General features: G+C 44.9%; 1 protein-coding gene across 1 annotated transcript in view; it reads left to right on the top strand.

Annotated features, from left to right (window-relative positions):
* Positions 1-6,947: 6,947 nt before the first annotated feature.
* Positions 6,948-26,364, top strand: part of LOC123996478 (proline-rich protein 36-like) — a 117,286-nt gene continuing 97,869 nt past the window's right edge. Inside the window, exons 1-3 of the mRNA XM_046299845.1 lie at positions 6,948-6,960; positions 7,443-7,521; positions 15,490-15,667. Coding sequence (XP_046155801.1) covers positions 6,948-6,960; positions 7,443-7,521; positions 15,490-15,667 — 270 coding nt within the window. The remainder of the gene's footprint in view (positions 6,961-7,442; positions 7,522-15,489; positions 15,668-26,364) is intronic.

Genomic DNA, 26,364 nt, shown 5'->3' with positions numbered 1-26,364 from the left:
GAAAGTTGTGTTTTTTGTTTGTATTACTTTACTGGATTAAAGACTCTGTTTTCGCCAAGTCGCTTTTGGGTCCTCTTTCACCTGCATGACATTATTAGGAAAAAGAATGGTTCCGTTAATAGATTGGAGGCTCTTAGGCCCTGGTCAAAAGTAGTGCACTATATTGGGAATAGGGTGCCATTTGGAATGCATTCAGAGTGATAAATCATTACAGTCAGCCAAACCCAATATATTATGGCTTAATCTGCTTATAAGAGCCTGCAGAGGACGATCTTGAAGCACAGCAAGGTCCCCTACCTTCCCCCCTCCCATATACCCCTCTGAATCACAAACGGAACATATCAACATATCATCAAAACTCTAGTCCAAAAGGCCATTAGGCAGACTGGGAGGTTTATGCTAATAACAGATACACCCACATGATTGATTCATAATGATGTATTACTATATGTTAAGAATTTAAATTGATTGCAGCTTTGGTCAAGAGAGTATTTGCATAAGAAGGACCAAAAACATAAAGATCCTCCAGGCTCTTATCATCACTGTGTATCTAAACCGGGGTGATGAGATGGTTGGCTAATGTTTGCTCTGTGAGATATGAATGCTTTTCCCAGGGAGGGAAACTAGAGAATGGTCAGGGAGGGAAACTATAGAATGGTCAGGGAGGGAAACTAGAGAATGGTCAGGGAGGGAAACTAGAGAATGGTCAGGGAGGGAAACTATAGAATGGTCAGGGAGGGAAACTAGAGAATGGTCAGGGAGGGAAACTAGAGAATGGTCAGGGAGGGAAACTATAGAATGGTCAGGGAGGGAAACTAGAGAATGGTCAGGGAGGGAAACTAGAGAATGGTCAGGGAGGGAAACTATAGAATGGTCAGGGAGGGAAACTAGAGAATGGTCAGGGAGGGAAACTAGAGAATGGTCAGGGAGGGAAACTATAGAATGGTCAGGGAGGGAAACTATAGAATGGTCAGGGAGGGAAACTATAGAATGGTCAGGGAGGGAAACTATAGAATGGTCAGGGAGGGAAACTAGAGAATGGTCAGGGAGGGAAACTAGAGAATGGTCAGGGAGGGAAACTAAAGAATGGTCAGGGAGGGAAACTAGAGAATGGTCAGGGAGGGAAACTAGAGAATGGTCAGGGAGGGAAACTAGAGAATGGTCAGGGAGGGAAACTAGAGAATGGTCAGGGAGGGAAACTAGAATGGTCAGGAGGGAAACTAGAGAATGGTCAGGGAGGGAAACTAGAGAATGGTCAGGGAGGGAAACTGAGAATGGTCAGGGAGGGAAACTATAGAATGGTCAGGGAGGGAAACTAGAGAATGGTCAGGGAGGGAAACTATAGAATGGTCAGGGAGGGAAACTAGAGAATGGTCAGGGAGGGAAACTATAGAATGGTCAGGGAGGGAAACTAGAGAATGGTCAGGGAGGGAAACTAGAGAATGGTCAGGGAGGGAAACTAGAGAATGGTCAGGGAGAGAAACTAGAGAATGGTCAGGGAGGGAAACTAGAGAATGGTCAGGGAGGGAAACTAGAGAATGGTCAGGGAGGGAAACTAGAGAATGGTCAGGGAGGGAAACTAGAGAATGGCCAGGGAGGGAAACTAGAGAATGGTCAGGGAGGGAAACTAGAGAATGGTCAGGGAGGGAAACTAGAGAATGGTCAGGGAGGGGATCAAAGGAAGGAGAGAGAGAGAGTCTTTCTAGTTAAGGCTAGTTAATATAGGTTGATATTTACAGGGGAAAATGCGTATTGTATTCTAATTGAACGTCTCTCTCTCTTTGTCACTGTCTCTCTCTCTCCCCCTCGCTCCCACTTATCCACATCCCTCCTCATCTGGCCCTCTCTATCTCTCTAACACATTAAGATTCAGAGTGCAGCCTCCACTTATCCTTCAAGTGAAAAAAGATTGTTGGGAAACAATTGGCTGTAATGACTAGCCGGGTCACCAGTGAATTCAGTCTTAATGAAAGCTGATGCCTTCTATACTGCCGATGGAACAGGAATGGGAAACATGCCTGGAAATGTTATGTCCATAGAGAACACACAACAGTAAACCTCCTAACACTGATCCTATTGTTCACCACTGGAGCAGGTCCAGAAATGCATAATGATATGACATCATACTGAGCACTGAACACTGTAATTATCCCAAACAGAGATTGAATGTGTCTCAGTGAAGAGGACATTTTTTATTTGTCACCCTGTCTCTTAGGACCCTTGTATCCAGATGTCTGAAGATGGCTTCAGTGCAAAGATATCAAGGTGTCTCGTGATGTAATTTCTTATACAGATAGTTATGGAGACAGACTACGGTCCTGCATGGTCTCAATCTAGCTTGGTCCCAGATCTGTTTGTGCCGTTTTGGCAAATCATATGGTCATTGAAGTTGGCTTTACACAAAAAGATCTAGGACCACTCAGTTCAATTGACTAAAGGTGATAAATGTAATCCTGTTATGATTCACAGTTGTAGGTGGTTCAACATTTTCCTCTTAGAAGAGGTTAGTAAAGTGATCATAGCTTCCACACACATAGCAGGCTAGCCTGAGGCCATGAGATCCACAGACAAGTCTATCAGATATGCAGCCCCACACCTTCCTCTGTCACACACACAGTAGGTGGAGCTTTGAGGTGTGAGTTGTCCATGAAGAACACTCACCTAACATAACATCAACCATGCATGACTCAATGTAAACCTATACCATGATTTTGCCTCACAATTTGAACTGATTGAACTTATGTGTCGATTGAACAAGTCCACTTGTGATGAGCTACACAGCAGGATAGCCTGCGGACAAGACTATATCAGTGCTGTAGTCTCAGATACAATCCCTGTCAATGACGTTTTGTAAATGACATGTATGGTTTCGTCCCAAATAGTGCAAGTGGCATAATAGACTCATCAAGGGGTATCTCCCTGAACTTTTTAGACCCTTTTAAGTCATTTTACATTACTAATTCAACTCATGTGTTGATGGAATATGTCCTGGCGTTCGTCCCAAATGGCTCCACTATGTTGTAATAGGGTGCCATTTGGTATGCAGCCCTGATCGCCCATGTAGTTCATATCTGATGTGCTGCACAGCCAAGGTCTGACCTACCTGTGGCAGAATACATTAGTGGAGCTGTCCTTCTCTCTCACAACACCACCCTGACCCTGGCCTGAGCCCAACACACTCAATTACACCACCCCAGCAAGTAGCTTTAGCTTTGTATTAGGATCACTTGGGGGCAATTGGTCCATAGCCAGTCAGTCAGTCAGCGGTGTTGAGGTGTTCCCGTGCTTTACAATAGAAATTATACCCCCTGATCTGACTCCTTGCCTGGGGAATGGGACAGAGATGGTGTTGCATCGTAAATGGAACCCTATTGCCAATGTAGTGCACTACTTTTGACCTGGGTCCTATGGGGAAATAGGGTGCCATTTGGGACACAGTTTGAGTATGCTTGGGGAATAGGGTGCCATCTATGCATCCATCTTTATCCTGTACATCATCATTATTAAAGTTGACTGTTGGTGAACCGACTTACATTTGAAATGTTTTGAATACAATTACACTTTGCAAACTCTGATTGGTTTTGTGCTGATGTTTATTTTTTTGTGCTGGTTTTTATATTTCCTAAACTGCTGTAAGACACTGCTCAAACTGTACTGGAATGACAGATGGTGCAAGGACTTTTTAAGCTTGAGGTAAATTTCTGTTACCAAGTTATTGCCAGTAACTTCATTGCTGGGTGGACAATTATTGACCATTACAATATATTGTCCATTAGTTTTGTAAGCAATATCACTTCAAAGGCTAAAGCTTATAAAGATGACATATATCAGGTATGAAGTTAAGACCCAGATGCAGACCGTGTCGAAGTAACAATGTTTATTACAGCAACAGCAACAGGGGCACAGGGACAGGATGGCAGGCAGGCTCAGGGTCAGGTCAGGCAGAGGTTGGTCATCCAGAGGTGGGGCAAAGGTACAGGACGGCAGGCAGGCTCAGGGTCAGGGGCAGGCAGAGTGGTCAGGCGGGTGGGTACAGGGTCGGGACAGGCAAGGGTCAAAAACCAGGAGGACGAGAAAAGAGAGACTGGGGAAAAGCAGGAGCTGAAACACAAAAACGCTGGTTGGCTTGACAAATAAGACGAACAGGCAACAGACAAACAGAGAACACAGGTATAAATACACAGAGGATAATATGGAAGATGGGTGACACCTGGAGGGGGTGGAGACAATCACAAAGACAGGTGAAACAGATCAGGGTGTGACAGTACCCCTCCTCTTGGGGCACCACCTGGCGTCCTACCTGGTTGACTGGGGTGCCGGTGGTGGAAGTCAGAGATGAGGGCTGGGTCCAGGATGTCTCTAGCAGGGACCCAGCACCTCTTCTCCGGGCCATAACCCTCCAAGGACACGGGGCAACAGAAGGCAGATAGCAGATGGGCTAATGATCTTGGAGATGGAGAAAGGGACAATAAACCAGGAGGACAGTCTGCGAGACTCCACTCAGAGGGGCAGATCCCGGGTGGACAGCCATACCTTCTGAGTGTGGTGTCAGGAAAATAACCTCACACTCAACGTCAACAAAACTAAGGAGATGATTGTGGACTTCAGGAAACAGCAGAGGGAACACCCCCCTATCCACATCGATGGAACAGTAGTGGAGAGGGTAGCTAGTTTTAAGTTCCTCGGCATACACATCACAGACAAACTAATTGGTCCACTCACACTGACAGCATCGTGAAGAAGGCGCAGCAGCGCCTATTCAACCTCAGGAGGCTGAAGAAATTCGGCTTGTCACCAAAAGCACTCACAAACTTCTACAGATGCACAATCAAGAGCATCCTGGCGGGCTGTATCACCGCCTGGTACGGCAACTGCTCCGCCCTCAACCGTAAGGCTCTCCAGAGGGTAGTGAGGACTGCACAACGCATCACCGGGGGCAAACTACCTGCCCTCCAGGACACCTACACCACCCGTTGTTACAGGAAGGCCATAAAGATCATCAAGGACATCAACCACCCGAACCACTGCCTGTTCACCCCGCTATCATCCAGAAGGCGAGGTCAGTACAGGTGCATCAAAGCTGGGACCGAGAGACTGAAAAACAGCTTCTATCTCAAGGCCATCAGACTGTTAAACAGCCACCACTAACATTGAGTGGCTGCTGCCAACACACTGTCATTGACACTGACCCAACTCCAGCCATTTTAATAATGGGAATTGATGGGAAATGATGTAAATATATCACTAGCCACTTTAAACAATGCTACCTTATATAATGTTACTTACCCTACATTATTCATCTCATATGCATATGTATATACTGTACTCTACATCATCGACTGCATCCTTATGTAACACATGTATCACTAGCCACTTTAACTATGCCACTTTGTTTACTTTGTCTACACACTCATCTCATATGTATATACTGTACTCGATACCATCTACTGTATGCTGCTCTGTACCATCACTCATTCATATATCCTTATGTACATGTTCCTTATCCCCTTACACTGTGTATAAGACAGTAGTTTTGGAATTGTTAGTTAGATTACTTGTTGGTTATCACTGCATTGTCGGAACTAGAAGCACAAGCATTTCGCTACACTCGCATTAACATCTGCTAACCATGTGTATGTGACAAATAACATTTGATTTGATTTGATTTGATTTGCCCGAGACGATACCGGGGAGCTGGGGTCCGATGGCGATCCACTTGTCGTCGATACCTGGAGGTGGTCTTGAGGAGGGCCAACCGGGTTCTCCTCCAGGCACGACGACAGCAGCGGACAAACATCTGGGCAGATGGATTGCCGACCTCCTCATACTGCTCAGGGAGGAGCGGGGGCTGATACCCCAGGGAACACTTAAAGGGAGATAGACCAGTTGCAGAGAAGTGAAGGGTGTTGTGGGCACATTCGACCCACACAAGGGGCTGGCTCGAGGTGGTGGGTTTGGCGAAGTCCAGGCAGCGCACAGTAGTTTTGAGGTCCTGGTTGGATCGCTCCAACTGGCCATTGGACTGGGGGTGGAACCCGGAGGACAGACTGGCCAACAACCCAATGACAGTGCAGAATGCCTTCCAAAACTGGGACGAGAACTGAGGACCCCGGTTGGAGACAATGTCCATGGGCAGTCCATGGATCCGGAAGACGTGCTGCACCAAGAGCTGGGCTGTCTCTTTGACAGAGTGTAGTTTGGGGGAGAGGAATTAAGTGGGCGGCTTTGGAAAACCAACCCACCACAGTCAGGACGGCGGTGTTGCCATCAGACGGGGGAAGACCCGTGACAAAGTCCAGGGAGATGTGAGACCAGGGACGGTGGAACACAGCAGGGGCATTGATGAGGCCAAATTGCATGAACAGATACTCGTAGTGGCCACTGGCTGTGTTGAAGGCGGTCTCCCACCCATCCCCCTCTCGTATCCGCACCAGGTGGTAGGTGTTTCCCTGGAGTGGCTCGAAGGCTGAGGAGATGAGTGGTAACGGGTAACGGATCTTAACTCTAATGTCCCCTGTAGTCAATGCACTGGTGCAGGGTCTTGTCCTTTTTCTCTATGAAGAGAAACCTGTGCCGGAGAGAGAGGAAGAAAGATGGGTAACGATGGGTGTCAGTTGTCTGTGTGTGCAGAGGGTCCCTGGTTCGAGCCAGGGGTCGGGGCGAGGGGACGGATGAAAGTTAAACTGTTACACTAGGGAGAAGGTCAGCCCCGCAGTCATAGGATCGATGCAGTGGAAGTGACATGGCCCATGCCTTGCTGGGCCCTGGTACTCCGCGGGAATGACGGAGAGGTCCGGGCACCGTCCGAGCTCTCGGGAAGACGTCCCGGGGTGGGTTGTGCTGACTTCAGGCAATGGGCATGGCAGAACGGGTTCCAGCCCATGATGGCACCAGTAGACCAGTTTATGAGGGGATTATGTTGTTGGAGCCAGGATAATCCCAATACCATGGGAATCAGAGGTGACTTGATGGCAAGGAACTGGATAGCCTCGCTGTGATTCCCAGACACCTGTAGGTTGATGGGAGTGGTGTTGTGGTGAATCAGCCTATAGAGCGCCCATCCAGCACTCTGAAATCCATGGGAATGGAAAGTTGAAGAGTGAGGATGTTTAGCTCGGATGCCAGTGTAGCGTCCAAGAAGCTCTCATCAGCCCCAGAGTCATTGAGAACCTGTAGAGATTTGCACTTGTCTCCCCACAGCAGAATGGCATGAAAAGGGGTGCAAGCTGGGGAATCAGGAACATTCTCCAAATGGCCCACCAGAGTACTTGCTCCTACCAGTGAGCCTAGCTTCTTTAAAGGACAAAACGACACGACATGACCAAGATACCCGCAATACAGACAACTCTTCGTATCAATCCTGTATTGCCATTCCGCTGGCAACAGCCCAGCTCTGCCTGGTTGCATAGGCTCAGGATTGGTGACTTGGCCCTCTTCGGCAGCCTTCGGGACAGGACAGGAAGCTTCGGATCCTCTCGGGAACAAGACCTTCGGGAGCTTCCGGGATAACTCGGAGGCAAGGTGGGATCCTCAGTACAACAGAGAGAGAGCATGGGAGCAACTGCCATTAAAACTTTTGGATTTCCAGACATTGGCTTGGTCACATAACTTAACCCTTTTCATTGGATGATCCACCTCATAACGTCAGTTGAATTCAAAAACCGCGACAGCTTTGTTAGGGAAAGTAAGGGTCTGTAGATATAGAAACCAACCCAACCAACATATCACGATTGCAGTGTGCAGTTCCTGTGTTCTTTGAAACAGCCCTACTGGCGACAGAAGCCTCTTTAAGAAGCAACCCTGCAGAATAATAAGAGACAGTTCCGTTGTTATAAACAGCATATTAATGATCTCTTGTTGGGGGAAGATCAGCACTAGCCTGGCTTATGTGACCCACGTGGCTCACAGCGCAGGAAGAGCTGTGACCACACCAGTGGCGACCCTCATTCAGGGCAGGTTGAGACCCATATTTTTAGCAAAGATAAATAAATACAAAAATATATTACTTTTTTGGGGGGGGGGGCTTGCCTGTATTGTATGTTATTTTGGCATTAATACGAGTCACATATCAGTTTGCAAACAATCTAAAAAATATCTACATATATCATTGAGTTAATGAAGCCGCATACAAACATGGTCTCTTTTGTTTTCTTGAGTAAGGCAGCTCCAAAATGCAGGTGTTTCAGCCTAGCTCAGTGCTTTCTGTGGTGGTGGGGCAAGACAGCAGAATATAGGAGTGTTGCGCCGTGATTGGCTAAGTGTTCTGTCACTCATGGGGAAAATATGTCACCAGTCCTTAGTAAGGGTAGACATCAAAAATGCTCTGGGTCTTGCCATATAGGCTGCATTTCAAACACTTAACAAACACACCCTCTCCCCTCAGCCCTCAAATTAAGTGGACACTTCTGATGATGTATCAGGACGTCTGACAAGTATACACGTGCAGGGCAAGGGGGAGGAAGGAAGAAAGAAAGGATTTTTAAATGGTCCGCCCTTCCCCGGAAAATCGTCAATCGTTCATCGCGTGATGATTGTGTTTTCAGCCACCGATAGCTTGTGGGTGCTCTATATGTGCTACAGTCAATTGCGTGTTTACATACATTAAATATAGAATTATTAATATATTCCTACTATATGATAGCTAGCAAATTAATTAGCTAAATAACAGCCTGCCAAGCTGGAACTTCTAAAGAAGGAACATGTTTTATTTCTATATTTCCCAAAAGCTGATCAAACAAAAACATCATTATTTTCACGAGACGGGTTTGTGCCGTTATGTGCATTAGTAGCACAATTTATAACTTATTTACATTTGTTTTTACTTACACTTGTCTGTTGACTTCATATTGATGTTGAGGTTTTAAGTTTTGGCTGACTTTTCTAAGCAGATGTACAATCATCATGAATTTAATCATGGGGCGTTTCAGGCCCGAAGTGAACATAATTGTACACTCGAAAACTCCATTAAAAACGAGGGCTGAGGGGCTTACGTTGTAAACTTCCCTTGCTTGGCTAATCATTTGGACCGATGACAAATATGGCCGTGAGGATTCTCCCAAGGTCATAAGTGGACGAGAGTGTGTCTGTAATGACTTTGAAACACAGCCATAGTTACATTAGTAGTGCCCTTCCATGAAGGCTAAAGGCAATTGGCCACAGATAAAATTACATCAAATCACATTATATGTAGCTTTGATTGGACTGATCATGTCAACATCTTACTTTCTAAATCTTAGCTAGCAGTCATCATCATGAACCAAGTCGACAATCTACTGGCAAATCATTTTTAATCCTCGTCATATGAAGATAAAAAAATAAGTTATAGATAAAACATATCGGTGCTCATCGGCTATTGGACATAAACATTACACAGCAAGTTGGAAATCGCAAATTCAACATTGAGTGGTTCGGAAGGAATCAGTGACAGTGGCTAAGCACAAGCATTGCAAATGGAAAGTTGGGAATAAATGGGTTCAGACTGGGAAAAAACATTTTGAACGGTCATCCAACTCAGAATTGTAAATCTTTCACTTTCTCTTTATTTGATGACACAATTTGCCCACAAAGGACCGCCGCACCACCTTCCTGTTCAAGTGAGCACATCACAACAAGATGAGTCCAAAAATGTCTTAAATGCTGCTGCATTAATGATGTACTATGCCAGAGAGAAACAGTTGAAGTCAGTAGTTTACATACACCTCAGCCAAATACATTTAAACTCAGTTTTTCCCAATTCCTGACATTTAAACCGAGTAAAACTTCCCTGTTTTAGGTCAGGTAGGATCACCACTTTATTTTAAGAATGTGAAATGTCAGAATAATAGTAGAGAGAATTATTTCTTTCAGCTTTTATTTCTTTCATCACATTCCCAGTGGGTCAGAAGTTTACATACACTCAATTCTTATTTGGTAGCATTGCCTTTAAATTGTTTAAATTGGGTCAAATGTTTCAGGAAGCCTTCCACAAGCTTCCCACAATAAGTTGGGTGAATTTTGGCCCATTCCTCCTGACAGAGCTGGTGTAACTGAGTCAGGTTTGTAGGCCTCCTTGCTCGCACATGCTTTTTCAGTTCTGCCCACAAATTTTCTATCGGACTGAGGTCAGGGCTTTGTGATGGCCACTCCAATACCTTGGCTTTGTTCTCCTCAAGCCATTTTGCCACAACTTTGGAAGTATGCTTGGGGTCATTGTCTATTTGGAAAACACATTTGCGACCAAGCTTTAACTTGCTGACTGATGTCTTGAGATGTTGCTTCAATATATCCACATAATTTCCCCACCTCATGATGCCATCTATTTTGTGAAGTGCACCAGTCCCTCCTGCAGCAAAGCACCCCCACAACATGATGCTGCCACCCCCGTGCTACATGGTTGGGATGGTGTTCTTTGGCTTGCAAGCCTCCCACTTTTTCCTCCAAACATAGCAAAAATCATTATGGCCAAACAGTTCTATTTTTGTTTCCTCAGACCAGAGTACATTTTTCCAGAAAGCATGAGCTTTGTCCCCATGTGCAGTTGTAAACCATAGTTTGGCTTTTTTAGAGCAGTGGCTTCTTCCTTGCTGAGCACCCTTTCAGGTCATGTTGATATAGGACTCTTTTTACTGTCGTTTTATTGTCAAAGGCTTTTATTGACAATTACATGAAGTTGATGCAAAGAGTCAATATTTGCCGTATTGACCCCTCTTTTTCAAGACCTCTGCAATCCGCCCTGGCATGCTGTCAATTAACTTCTGGGCCACACCCTGACTGATGGCAGCCCATTCTTGCATAATCAATGCTTGGACTTTTTCAGAATTTGAGGGGTTTTGTTTGTCCACCAGCCTCTTGACGATTGATCACAAGTTCTCAATGGGATTAAGGTCTGGGGAGTTTCCTGGCCATGGACCCAAAATGTCTATGTTTTGTTCCCCAATCCACTTAATTATCACTTTTGCCTTATAGCAAGGTGCTCCATCATGCTGGAAAGGCATTGTTCTTCACCAAACTGTTCCTGGATGGTTGGGAGAAGCTGCTCTCGGAATATGTGTTGATACCATTCTTTATTCGTGGCTGTGTTCTTAGGCAAAATTGTGAGTGAGCCCACTCGCTTGGCTGAGAAGCAACCCCACACATGAATGGTCTCAGGATGCTTTGCTGTTGGCATGACACAGGACTGATAGTAGCGCTCACCTTGTCTTCTCTGGACAAGCTTTTTTCCGGATGCCCCAAACAATTGGAAAGGGGATTCATCAGAGAAAATTACTTTAACACAGTCCTCAGCAGTCCAATCCCTGTACCTTTTGCAGAATATCATCTGTCCCTGATGTTTTAATTGGAGAGAAGTGGCTTCTTTACTGCCCTTCTTGACAACAGGCCATATTCCAAAAGTCATCACCTCACTGTGCGTGCAGATGCACTCACACCTGCCTGCTGCCATTCCTGAGCAAGCTCTGTACTGGTGGTGCCCCACTTCATTGTGCAAAGCAATGAAGACGGCACGTGTTGCCTTGCAGTACCCATGGTTGACAGAGGAAGAACAATGATTCCAAGTTTCCAGTCTGTTATTTGAACTCAATCAGCATGACATAGTGAAACCCCAGCCTTGTCCTCGTCAACACTAACACCTGTGTTAACAAGAGAATCACTGACATGATGTCAGCTGGTCCTTTTGTGGCAGGGCTGAAATAAAGTGGAAATGTTTTGGGGGGGATTCAGTTCATTTGCATGGCAAAGAGGGACTTTGCAATTAATTGCAATTTATCTGATCACTCTTCATTACATTCTGGAATATATGCAAATTGCCATCATACAAACTGAGGCAGCAGACTTTGGGAAAATGTATATTTGTGTCATTCTTAAAACCTTTGGCTTCGACTGTATACTGTAGCTAAGAAAGTAATACTAAGTGTATGTTGTGCAGTAAGCTGTTAGTAGCCCAGGTGCCTCACCCTAATAATTTGGTCTATTTTCCCCTCTTAATTTCACCTAATGTTACTGTTCTGTCTCGGTGGTGCACATGTAGCCTATAACCTGTTTTTGAGAAATGCCATCATCTAATATTGTAAGAGCTTTCATTGTCTGCTTATATGCCCCCTTTATTTATCCTACGGTTCTGACTTGGTGTACAGGAAAAATACTGCCAGAGCAGCCCATTTTCTGCATTCTGTCACTGTACATTTCAAAAGTGCTGAACACATAGTTATGTTGACTCCGTCCGTATTAACTCGCTCATTAATGTCTTAATCAAAATTATGAAATGCCACTTATCCGCTCATCGTTCCCTTATGTCATAGTTTGTACATTTCAATTGTCAGTAGAAACCACATTTGTTTAAATAAGTCAGCCATATCAGCTATGTTTTTTAAAAGGGCAGTAAACGAGGCTGAATGAACTGTTTCGCTGCCAGACAAGGCTCCGCTGAAAGCCATGTGCAGTGGTGGTAAGGATTCACTCCAAGGTTCTGAAAAGAAAGCTCTGCTGTTGGTACAGCTTTATGTCGGCCCTAACAGTTTGTGGGCACCGCTTGTCACCGTTATAGTGCAATTAATGTATTGTTTAGTGTTGTGTTGTGTAGTGGCTTTGTTGGCATGCATTTAAAAAAATTATATGCTAAAATCGCCATTGGACCACACTGCGTCTTTCTTTATCTGGGGTTGAGACTTCTCGTTGTTTGGATTAGAGAATTAAACCTTTATAAGGGAAGGGGGCAGCACTCTGAGTCTGTGTTTGGCTGTGTGTGTGTTTCAGTGAGAAAGAGGAGAGATAACCAGTAAAAGCAAAGCCCCCTTCAATATCGACACATTGTGTCGTCAACGTCAAAGAGCCATTCCAGAGAGTTAGATCTTAGCCAGACTAGATCAGCACGTCCTAGAAAGCTATTGCTTGTCTTTTCTAATCCAAACAATATGTTTTTTTTAGTAGCCTATTATATCCTAGAGAATCTGATTATTTTGAAGAGTTTTATTTTGTAACTCAAGTTTCAACAGATGAAAATGTATACACATTACAGATACAATCTAAACTTTTGTATAATTTCAGTCAATAGCATTGCAAGTGGTGCTCAACAGCCAAAGGTCGTCCCTCTTCTTTACGAATCCAATTTGTACTATATGTTACAAATGTGTTTTGCTTAAAATCCTGGAGTGCATCTTTAAGTTACAATGTACAGGTTACTGTGGGTAAGCTTCTGGCTGGTCTAGAAACATTGGAATGAAATTAATGTTATTAAACATAAATTCAAACAAGATTAATCTGTGCTATAGGAACATACGAGCCTATATATAACATGACATTTACTATTTATGGTGAAAAACTTCAAAGTCAAAGTAATGCATCAACTCCGAAAGACATGTATCTGCTTAAATCAAAGACTTGGTTTTAAACGGTATTAGGTAAAAACATAATTAAATGCATATGACAAACACAAGCATTGTACACTTTTTATGCTGTTCTCACATTTCCCGAGAAAAACATCTGCAAGTGAATAAGGGTTTGTTTTCACAGAGCCTGTTAGTGCATGAATATTTTGGGTTCATAAAAGCACATTGCATAATTGAAAGAGAGATAAAAGGCATACTGTGGGTGAGCTCTTACACAATATGGAGGGTGATCAGCTGAATATTATTTACAGACACACAGACAAACAGACACACAGACACACACACCTTGAACGCGAGGCCCCATGTGATTATACACATTCTCCCCACTGTTTTACTTTACATAAATGACTGCAGTAATGATGGAGAAGTTTGTTTGAATGCGGTGTTATTTCCATGCCACGGCAGGTTGAGCTGAAAGAACAGAGGGTCTCAGAGCACAGTGGGTGGAGGTTGTGGAAATATAATGACTCAGAGCACTGGGGCTCAAAGTTACACAGCAGTGGAGAGCCACAGAAGTTAAGTGCACTCTGGTGACATTACAGAGCCAGCCAGACAGTTGTTCTGTAGGCAGAGAGTCGATGCTTACTGTAAAGTGTGTTGAGTAATTATAGCCAAGAAAGGAATCGATTCCTAATGTGAAGTACTGCATCAAGAACAACTGGAGAGTTCCAGAAGGAGGAGAGAAATGTCACATGGTTTTAAGGTACACTCCACGGACAGCATTATCTTCTGTATATGGGTCATTCCATTCCATTTCAGCAATACATGACAAACACCATCTCTGATCATCTGACAATGGCTGCTGTTTTACAGGCTCCTAACAATTTTTTACATTTTACCTTTATTTTACTAGGCAAGTCAGTTAAGAACAAATTCTTATTTTCCATGACGGCCTAGGAACAGTGGGTTAACTGCCTGTTCATGGGTAGAATGAGAGATTTGTACTTTGTCAGCTCACAGGTTTGAACTTGCAACCTTCCGGTTACTAGTCCAACACTCTAACCACTAGGCTACCCCGCCGCCCCGGAATTGTGCTAATGTGTGTGTTTTTCCTCGTTATTTGTAACTTACTTTGTACATAATGTTTCCGCCACCATCTCTTATGGCCTAAAATAACTTCTGGATATCAGGACAACGATTTCTCACCTCGTTCTTTAACGAATCGGACGCAAATAATTTACATCAGACACCGGACAAGGCCAAAATCCCTGTCAGTCACATGAAGAAGAGACAGAGATATCAGGGACGTAGGTCGGGTGCCTTGTAATGATCCGACATCGAGTGGGTAATCCGGATCTACCATCAATCATATTGGCCAACATGTAATCATTGGATAAAAACATTGATGAGCTCCGATCAAGACAAACCTACCAACGGGACATTAAAAACTGTAATATCTTATGTTTCACAGAGTCGTGGCTGAACGAGGGCATGGATAACATAGAGCTGGCTGGGTTTTCAATGCATCGGCAAGATAGAACAGCTGCCTCTGGTAAGACAAGGGCTGGCGATTTGTGTCTATTTGAAAATAACAGCTGGTGCACGAAATCTAATACTATGAAGTCTCGTGGTATCTCATGATAAGATGTAGACCACACTACCAAGAGAGTTTTTAAATCTACATTTTTCGTAGCTGTCTATTTACCACCACAAACCGATGCCTTCACTAGGACTGCACTCAACGAGCTGTTTAAGGCCATTAACAAACAAGAAAATGCTCATCCAGAGGCAGCGCTCCTAGTGGCAGGGGACTTTAATGCAGGGAAACTTAAATCCATTTTACCTCATTTCTACCACCATGTTACATGTGAAACCAGAGAAAAAAAAACTCTAGACCCCCTTTACTCCACACACAGAGACAGGTACAAAGCTCTCCCTCGCCCTCTATTTGAGAAATCTGACCATAACTCTATCATCCTGATTCCTGCTTACAACCTAAAACTAAAGCAGGAAGTACCAGTGACTCGCTCAATACGGAAGTGGTCAGATGACCCAGATGCTAAGCTACTGGACTGTATTGCTAGCACAGACTGGAAAATGTTCTGGGATTCTTCCGATGGCATTGAGGAGTACACCACATCAGTCACTGGCTTCATCAATAAGTGCATCAATGACGTCATCCCCACAGTGACTGTACATACATACCCAACCAGAAGCAGAAGCACAGCCGCGAGCTGCCCAGAGACATGAGCCTGACAGATGAGCTAAATTACTTCTATCCTCACTTCGCTGCAAGCAACACCGAAGCATGCTTGAGAGCACCAACTGTTCCGGGCGACTGTGTGATCACACTCGCTGTAGCCAACGTAAGTAAGACATATAAACAGGCCAACATTCACAAGGCCACAGGGCAAGTTGGATTACCAGACGTGTACTTGAAAGTCTGGTCATGGCTCACATCAACACCATTATCCCAGAAACCCCAGACCCACTCCAATTTGCATACCGCCCCAACAGATCCACGGATGACACAATCTCTATTGCACTCCACACTGCCCTTTCCCACCTGGACAAAAGGAACACCTACAGTACGTGAGAATGATATTCATTGACTATAGCTCAGCGTTCAACAACATAGTGCCCTCAAAGCTCATCACTAAGCTAAGGACCCTGGGACTAAACACCTCTCTCTGCAACTGGATCCTGGACTTCCTGACAGGTCGCCCCCAAGTGGTAATGTTAGGTAACAACACATCTGCCACGCTGATCTTCAGCACAGGGGCCCCTCGGGGGTAAGTGCTCAGTCCCCTCCTGTACTCCCTGTTCACCCATGACTGCATGGCCAAGCATGACTCCAACACCAGCATTAAGTTTGCCGATGACACAACGGTGGTAGGCCTGATCACCATCAACGATGAAACAGCCTATAGGGAGGTCAGATAACAACCTCTCCCTCAACGTGATCAAAACAAAGGTGATGATCATGGACTGCAGGAAAAGGAGGGCTGAGCACACCCCCATTCTCATCAACGGGGCTGTAGTGGAGCAGGTTGAGAGTTTCAAGTTCCTTGGTGTCCACATCAACAATGAACTATCATGGTTCAAACACACATTTACATTTACATTTAAGTCATTTAGCAGACGCTCTTATCCAGAGCGACTTACAAATTGGTGCATTCACCTTATGACATCCAGTGGGACAGTCACACCACGACAGTCGTGAAGAGGGCACGACAAAACCTATTCCCCCTCAGGAGACTGGGAAGATTTGGAATGGATCCTGAAAAAATTCTACACCTGCAACATTGAGAGCATCCTGACTTGTTGCATCACCGCCTGGTATGGCAACTGCTCGGCCTCCAACCGCAAGGCACTACAGAGGGTAGTGCGTACGGCCCAGTACATCACTGGGGCCTAGCTTCCTTCCATCCAGGACCTCTATACCAGGTGGTGTTAGAGGAATGCCCTAAAAATGTAAAAAGACTCCAGCCACCCTAGTCATAAACTGTTCTCTCAGCTGCGGCACGGAAAGCGGTACCGAAGAGCCAAGTCTAGGTCCAAAAGGCTTCTTAACAGCTTCTACCCCCAAGCCATTAGACTCCTGAACAGCTAATCAAATGGCTACCCTGACTATTTGCACTGACCCCCCCCCCCATATTTACACAGCTACTGCTGCTCTCTGTTTATTATCTATGCATTGTCACTTTACCTCAATTACCTCGACTAACCTGTGACCCTGCACATTGACTCTGTACTGGTACCCCCTGTATATAGCCTCCACATTGACTCTGTACTGGTACCCTCTGTATATATCCTCCACATTGACTCTGTACTGGTACCCTCTGTATATAGCCTCCACATTGACTCTGTACTGGTACCCCCTGTATATAACCTCCACATTGACTCTGTACTGGTACCCCCTGTATATAGCCTCCACATTGACTCTGTACTGGTACCCCCTGTATATAACCTCCACATTGACTCTGTACTGGTACCCCCTGTATATAACCTCCACATTGACTCTGTACTGGTACCCCCTGTATATAAGCTCCACATTGACTCTGTACTGGTACTGTATATAACCTCCACATTGACTCTGTACTGGTACCCCCTGTATATAACCTCCACATTGACTCTGTACCGGTACCCCCTGTATATAGCCTCCACATTGACTCTGTAACAGTACCCCCTGTATATAGCCTCCACACTGACTCTGTACCAGTACCCTCTGTATATAGCCTCCACATTGACTCTGTACCAGTACCCCCTGTATATAGCCTCCACACTGACTCTGTACTGGTACCCCCTGTATATAGCCTCCACATTGACTCTGTACCAGTACGCCCTGTATATAGTCTCCACATTGACTCTGTACTGGTACCCCCTGTATATGGCCTCCACATTGACTCTGTACCAGTACCCCCTGTATATAGCCTCCACATTGACTCTGTACCAGTACGCCCTGTATATAGTCTCCACATTGACTCTGTACTGGTACCCCCTGTATATGGCCCAACTTGTCCATTTGCATTTATAGGATTCATATAATATTCAATAACTATAGTACCCAATATCTGATTTAGACCAAACCTTATCTTAACAATGATTCAGTGGTGAGGAATCCAAACAATCAAAAGCCACCAACGGACCCCACAGACCACACACCAAGCCCACCCCACAGACCACACACCAAGCCCACCCCACAGACCACACACCCAACAGCCCACCCACCCCACAGACCACACACCAAGCCCACCCCACAGACCACACACCAAGCCCACCCCACAGACCACACACCAAGCCCACCCCACAGACCACACACCAAGCCCACCCCACAGACCACACACCAAGCCCACCCCACAGACCACACACCAAGCCCACCCCACAGACCACACACCAAGCCCACCCCACAGACCACACACCAAGCCCACCCCACAGACCACACACCAAGCCCACCCCACAGACCACACACCAAGCCCACCCCACAGACCACACACCAAGCCCACCCCACAGACCACACACCAAGCTCACCCCACAGACCACACACCAAGCCCACCCCACAGACCACACACCAAGCCCACCCCACAGACCACACACCAAGCCCACCCCACAGACCACACACCAAGCCCACCCCACAGACCACACACCAAGCCCACCCCACAGACCACACACCAAGCCCACCCCACAGACCACACACCAAGCCCACCCCACAGACCACACACCAAGCCCACCCCACAGACCACACACCAAGCCCACCCCACAGACCACACACCAAGCCCACCCCACAGACCACACACCAAGCCCACCCCACAGACCACACACCAAGCCCACCCCACAGACCACACACCAAGCCCACCCCACAGACCACACACCAAGCCCACCCCACAGACCACACACCAAGCCCACCCCACAGACCACACACCAAGCCCACCCCACAGACCACACACCAAGCCCACCCCAAAGGCCAGACTACAGTATCAGTTCTCTATGTTTGACAAGGAATATGAAGCTGCAGTTTGGAGAATTGTTTATTCAATCTATGTAATGTACTGTCAGTCAATGTTGAGAAATGGGTCATTTAAATGTAAGTTGTTAGGTTTATGTGCCTTCATACACCCTGTTATTAACAGCTTCTGCTCACTCCATCGTGATGTTCCTGGTATTGATTTTTTTTAAATGAATTCTAGAATCCACCCTGTTAATGTTAATTCAAAAGTTAACCTTAAAATGATTTATACATGTAGAGTGAAGAGTTAAAGTAAGATCAAGGTATTAGTCCAAATAGATCTAAAATTATATCAAATCATCAAAGAACCCACCAGGTACAACCCTAACTCTGTAAGCAAGGGCACCCTCATAGACGTCATCCTGATCAACTGGCCCTCCAAATACACCTCTGCTGTCTTCAACCAGGATCTCAGCGACCACTGCCTCATTGCCTGTATCCGCTACGGTGCCGCAGTCAAACGACCACCCCTCATCACTGTCAAACGCTCCCTAAAACACTTCTGTGAGCAGGCCTTTCTAATCGACCTGGCCCGGGTATCCTGGAAGGACATTGACCTCATCCCGTCAGTTGAGGATGCCTGGTCATTCTTTAAGAGTAACTTCCTCACCATTTTAGATAAGCATGCTCCGTTCAAAAAATGCAGAACTAAGAACAGATACAGCCCTTGGTTCACTCCAGACCTGACTGCCCTCGACCAGCACAAAAACATCCTGTGGCGGACTGCAATAGCATCGAACAGTCCCCGCAATATGCAACTGTTCAGGGAAGTCAGGAACCAATACACGCAGTCAGTCAGGAAAGCTAAGGCCAGCTTCTTCAGGCAGAAGTTTGCATCCTGTAGCTCCAACTCCAAAAAGTTCTGGGACACTGTGAAGTCATGGAGAACAAGAGCACCTCCTCCCAGCTGCCCACTGCACTGAGGCTAGGGAACACGGTCACCACCGACAAATCCATGATTATCAAAAACTTCAACAAGCATTTCTCAACGGCTGGCCATGCCTTCCGCCTGGCTACTCCTACCTCGGCCAACAGCCCCGGCCCCCCCGCAGCTCCTCGCCCAAGCCTCTCCAGGTTCTCCTTTACCCAAATCCAGATAGCAGATGTTCTGAAAGAGCTGCAAAACCTGGACCCGTATAAATCAGCTGGGCTTGACAATCTGGACCCTCTATTTCTGAAACTATCCGCCGCCATTGTCGCAACCCCTATTACCAGCCTGTTCAACCTCTCTTTCATATCGTCTGAGATCCCCAAGGACTGGAAAGCTGCCGCAGTCATCCCCCTCTTCAAAGGGGGTGACACCCTGGACCCAAACTGTTACAGACCTATATCCATCCTGCCCTGCATATCTAAGGTCTTCGAAAGCCAAGTCAACAAACAGGTGACTGACCATCTCGAATCCCACCGTACCTTCTCCGCTATGCAATCCGGTTTCCGAGCCGGTCACGGGTGCACCTCAGCCTCACTCAAGGTACTAAACGACATCATAACCGCCATCGATACAAGACAGTACTGTGCAGCCGTCTTCATCGACCTTGCCAAGGCTTTCGACTCTGTCAATCACCATATTCTTATCGGCAGACTCAGTAGCCTCGGTTTTTCGGATGACTGCCTTGCCTGGTTCACCAATTACTTTGCAGACAGAGTTCAGTGTGTCAAATCGGAGGGCATGTTGTCCGGTCTTCTGGCAGTCTCTATGGGGGTGCCACAGGGTTCAATTCTCGGGCCGACTCTTTTCTCTGTATATATCAATGATGTTGCTCTTGCTGCGGGCGATTCCCTGATCCACCTCTACGCTGACGACACCATTGTATACACTTTCGGCCCGTCATTGGACACTGTGCTATCTAACCTCCAATCGAGCTTCAATGCCATACAACACTCCTTCCGTGGCCTCCAACTGCTCTTAAACGCTAGTAAAACCAAATGCATGCTTTTCAACCGATCGCTGCCTGCACCCGCATGCCCGACTAGCATCACCATACTGGATGGCTCCAACCTTGAATATGTGGACACCTATAAGTACCTAGGTGTCTGGCTAGACTGCAAACTCTCCTTCCAGACCCATATCAAACATCTCCAATCGAAAATCAAATCAAGAATCGGCTTTCTATTCCGCAACAAAGCCTCCTTCACTCACGCTGCCAAGCTTACCCTAATAAAACTGACTATCCTACCGATCCTCGACTTCGGCGACGTCATCTACAAAATTGCTTCCAACACTCTACTCAGCAAACTGGATGCAGTTTATCACAGTGCCATCCATTTTGTCACTAAAGCACCTTATACTACCCACCACTGCGACCTGTATGCTCTAGTCGGCTGGCCCTCGCTACATATTCGTCGCCAGACCCACTGGCTTCAGGTCATCTACAAGGCCATGCTAGGCAAAGCTCCGCCTTATCTCAGCTCACTGGTCACGATGGCAACACCCATCCGTAGCACGCGCTCCAGCAGGTGTATCTCATTGATCATCCCTAAAGCCAACACCTCGTTCGGCCGCCTTTCGTTCCAGTACTCTGCTGCCTGTGACTGGAACGAATTGCAAAAATCGCTGAAGTTGGAGACTTTTATCTCCCTCACCAACTTCAAACATCAGCTAGCTGAGCAGCTAACCGATCGCTGCAGCTGTACATAATCTATTGGTAAATAGCACACCCATTTTCACCTACCTCATCCCCACAGTTTTTATTTATCTACTTTTCTGCTCTTTTTCACACCAATATCTCTACCTGTACATGATCATTTATCACTCCAGTGTTAATTTGCAATATTGTAATTATTCGCCTACCTCCTCATGCCTTTTGCACACATTGTATATAGACTCCCCTTTTCTTCTCTGTGTTATTGACTTGTTAATTGTTTACTCCATGTGTAACTCTGTGTTGTCTTTTCACACTGCTATGCTTTATCTTGGCCAGGTCGCAGTTGCAAATGAGAACCTGTTCTCAACTAGCCTACCTGGTTAAATAAAGGTGAAATAAAAAAAATAAAAAATAAAAAAAATATGAAAACAAAAACAAATGCATTGAGGATTACCCACTCTTCATTTAATTCTTTCACTTTCTTTTATCTCAGTCAGTGCATCTTCTATTGCAGTGATGTCACTACATCCCAAATGATATTGGCGACCAGTTGCAGTGGTTTGTGCCATAATGCTGTAGATGATGCTTGTTTTTGGTACCTAACATGTATCCTCTCTGTTTGGCCACGAAAATTGCCTTTCTGGATAATTTGGATGCATGAATTTCACCTTTACGTGTGTTTCGTCTATCATGCACAGCATCCAACCAAAGGTGAAATTCATGCATCCAAATTAAGGCACCTGTCAGGACCCGGTTATGAACCTGGGTCTCCAGAGTGAGAAACAGTCACTTAACCAACTGAGCCACGAATAGTTGGCAGAACCCAAAGGTGAGGCAGACACAGCAGTACTTGAGACGGTGTATTTAATGAAGTAAAAAGTGAAGTTCTTCAGGAAAACATGTAACTCCACAACCTCAAAAGGAATTCCACAAGAACAAAGGTAATCCTCCAAGACAAAAAGGTAAATCCACAAGGTGGAAGGTAAAGCACAAAAAGCCTCAAAAAATACTCAAAAACAAACAAACAAGAATAAAAAAACAGAATTCCACAAGAGAGTCCACCGGGATCAACAAGAGTTCTCAGAGTACTAGGGCTGGGTGCTAACATACAAACACAGAGCAAAGGACTGAGGAAAACAAAGGGTTTAAATACAATCAGGGGAAACGAGGCAGAGGTGCAAATAATAATGGGGATCAAGGGAAAACAAAAGGTAAAAAGGCACAATGGGGGCATCTAGTGACCAAAAACCGGAACAACCCTGGCCAAATCCTGACAGCACCTACCAATGCAACTGGTCGCCAATATCATTTGGGATGTAGCAACATCATTATCATTTGAAGGTTAACCCCTAAAGTTGATGTCCGCGCCCCCACGCAAATCTAATTATCATAATATGAAACTCCCTATAAAAATCTGTCAGTTTAAGCTAAAGATATATGTTTATTTGCATTGGATGTGTCTCAATTGATGGGATCCGCCGATGCCCCACTTCCACATATGCGGTGAAAGGTGACAGAGCTAGAGCGGTCTTTGTCAGACCATGAGACTTCCCGAAAAGAGTTATTCTCAAAAGATCATCTACAAACTATTATGACACCTCTATGGAAGGATGAGACTCTCACGAACATGAAGGCGTTCTCTGTTTTGCTCTACAACCCCCATATGTGTATTGGAACTCATCTGAAGTCAGTACAGCCGATCTGCCAACTTCTTCCTGTAGTGTCCGAACAGTTAGGGCAACACACGAATAGGGAAGGTGAGACTCTCACGAACACGGACATGTAGGTTATTTTGCTCTAGGACACCGACAGTCCTCAAAAGACATTTCTGAAGGTTCCCGGTATATTTACTATTTTCTACGTTGTAGAATAATAGCGAAGACATCAAAACTATGAAATAACACATATGGAATCATGTAGTAGCCAAAAAAGTATGTTTTTCCAAAAGTCTTGAAGGAGTTCCCACATATGCTGAGCACTTGTTGGCTGCTTTTCCTTCACTCTGTGGTCCAACTCATCCCAAACCATCTCAATTTGGTTGAGGTCAGCTGATTGTGGAGGCCAGGTCATCTGATGCAGCACTCCATCGCTCTCCTTCTTGGTCAAATAGCCCTTACACAGCCTGGAGGTGTGTTGGCTCATTGTCCTGTTGAAAAACAAATGAGAGTCCCACTAAGCGCAAACCAGATGCGATGACGTATCACTTCAGAATGCTGTGGTAGCCATGCTGGTTAAGTGTGCCTTGAATTTGAAATAAATCACAGACAGTGTCACCAGCAAGCACCATCACACATCCTCCTCCATGCTTCACAGTGGGAACAACGCATGCAGAGATCATCCGTTCACCTACTCTGCATTTCACAAAGACAGGGCGGTTGGAACTAAAAATCTCAAATTTGGACTCCACCTGTCTAATGATTTCCACCGGTCAAATGTCCATTGCTTGTGTTTCCCAGATGCTAATATATCTTGTTAGGGAGTTATATTCCTGTGCGGGTAGCGTGACTACAGCTCAAGCTCATTACCATAACGCACAATGCGCAAAAATATTCCTAAAAATATTTAACCTCCACACATTAACAAGTAAAATAGCTCAAATGAAAGATAAACAAGTTGTTTATCTAGCCAGCAAGTCAGATTTCTAAAATGTTTTACGGCGAAAACATAGCACATATTTATGTCAAACCACCACCGCAGACATAGCTCATTAGCATAGCCAAGTAGGAAAAAATATGCAATCAACAAACGCAGGATTAAAAGAAAAATCATTTCACTAACCTTTTGAAATCTTCATCAGATGACAGTAATATAACATGTTACACAGTACATTCATTTTTTTCAATAATATGCTATATATATCCATAAATCTCTGTTTACAATGATGCATCGTTCAAAAAATGCTACTAAAATGTCCGGAGAAATTAAATAGCTCCGGCAGATAACGTCAGCTAACAAGGAATACACATCATAAACTTTGACTAAATATGCATGTTTTACATATGTATAGGAAGATACACTTCTTCTAAATGCAAACACTGTGTTACTTTTATTTATAACATTACATTTTGCGTTTACTAGGCTATAATAGGGAGTCGGCGCTCCCACATTAGCATAATGACGCCTCTATCTTGGAGTCGACAGAAACCCAAAATTAATACAAAAATATTCCCTTACCTTTGCTGTTCTTCCATCAGAAGACCTGTAAGGGATTATACTCACCAAATTAGCGTTCAGTTTTCAAGTCTGCGTCTTTCGGTTCTCAAAATAGCCTGATTTTGGTAAAAATGTAGGCAAAATTGAAGTGAGTGTGCACCAAAACGTCGAAAATATATATCATATGTCGAGTAAACTTGTCAAACTATGTTCATAATTAAGCTTTAACATGTTATAAAGGTGTACAGCAATTTTGAGGACGAAGCTAAACACACACGTCTTGTCATTGATCATGAAGAAAAGAGAGAGCGGAAGCATAGCGCGCATACAGGGCACTATTTTTTTGGCGTGACCGAGACCTTTCGGCACGCTCAACGTCTTGTGAGTGCGCGATTCACACACTGACATGCCCCATAGAAGGCAGCCTTCACGCTGAACACGTAGAAACTGTTCCCAGAGCGGTAGCCTTTTGGGAAGTGCGTTAAAGATGACATCAAAGTAGGGGCAACTTTTTCCATTACAAGAGAGATTTTGGGAGAATGCATGCCCTGACACTTCTGCTTTACATAGAGACAAAATTTAAACGGTTTTAGAAGTGTTAGAGTGTTTTCTATTCGATAATATGTTTTATATGCAAATATTAGCAACTTTTGAAAAAAATCTATCCTGTTTTATATGGGTACCCAAATCCTCCAGAAGGGGCAGTAAACCGTGGTATCCTGAACAGGATATGCATAGTATTAGTAGTATTGGATAGAAAACACTCTGAAGTTTCTGAAACTGTTTGAATGATGTCTGTGAGTATAACATAACTCATACGGCAGGCAAAAACCTGAGAAAAATCCACCAGGAAGTGAGAAATCTAAGGTTTATAGTTTTTCAACTCTTTGCCATTCCAATATACAGTGTAAATGGGGTCATATTGCACTTCCCAAGGCTTCCACTAGATGTCAACAGTCTTTAGAACTTTGTTTGAGGCTCTGAGGCTCTTTGAGGCTCTCAGGCGTGGTCATATCTCTAATATCTCTAAGTATATCTCTAATTCCATGTATAACACTTGTATTTTCATCAACATTTATGATGAGTATTCTTGTGAATTGATGTGGCTCTCTGCACAATCGCAGCATGTTTAAGAACTACTGAACGTAACGCACCATGTAAAATTGGATTTTTTGATATAAATATGCACTTTATCGAGCAAAACATACATGTATTGTGTAACATGAAGTCCTATGAGTGTCATCTGATGAAGATCATCAAAGGTTAGTGATTAATTATATCTCTATTTGTGCTTTTTGGCTGGAAAAATGGCTGTGTTTTTCTGTGAGTTGGTGGTGACCTAACATAATCGTTTGTGGTGCTTTCGCTGTAAATTATTTTTGAAATCAGATATTGTGGCTGGATTAATGAGAATGTTGTATTTAAAATGGTGTAAAATACTTTAATGCTTGAGGAATTTTAATTATGAGATTTTTGTTGTTTTGAATTTGGCGCCCTGCACTTCCACTGGCTGTTGGCGAGGTGGGACGCTACCATCCCACATATCCCGAGAGGTTAATAGCAGTAATGTCACGAGTCCGACCGAGGGTGTTTCCCCTTCCCGGGCGGGTGGCGCTCGGTGGTCGTCGTCACCGGCCTATTAGCTACCACTGATTGTCTTTCCTCCCCCTCCTTGTATGTTTAGTGGTAGCACCTGTTCATGTTTAATTAGTTTGTCTTTATTAGACAGCCGGCCCGCCTGGTTGTTGTGCGGGATTATTTCAGTGTAACCTTCGGCTCTGTTGGTCGTGATTTTTTCCATTGTACATTTTTGATTCCC

The sequence above is a fragment of the Oncorhynchus gorbuscha genome, linkage group LG15, assembly GCF_021184085.1.
Source record: "Oncorhynchus gorbuscha isolate QuinsamMale2020 ecotype Even-year linkage group LG15, OgorEven_v1.0, whole genome shotgun sequence".
Classification (NCBI taxonomy): domain Eukaryota; kingdom Metazoa; phylum Chordata; class Actinopteri; order Salmoniformes; family Salmonidae; genus Oncorhynchus; species Oncorhynchus gorbuscha.
This window is presented reverse-complemented; position numbering and strand designations above follow the sequence as displayed.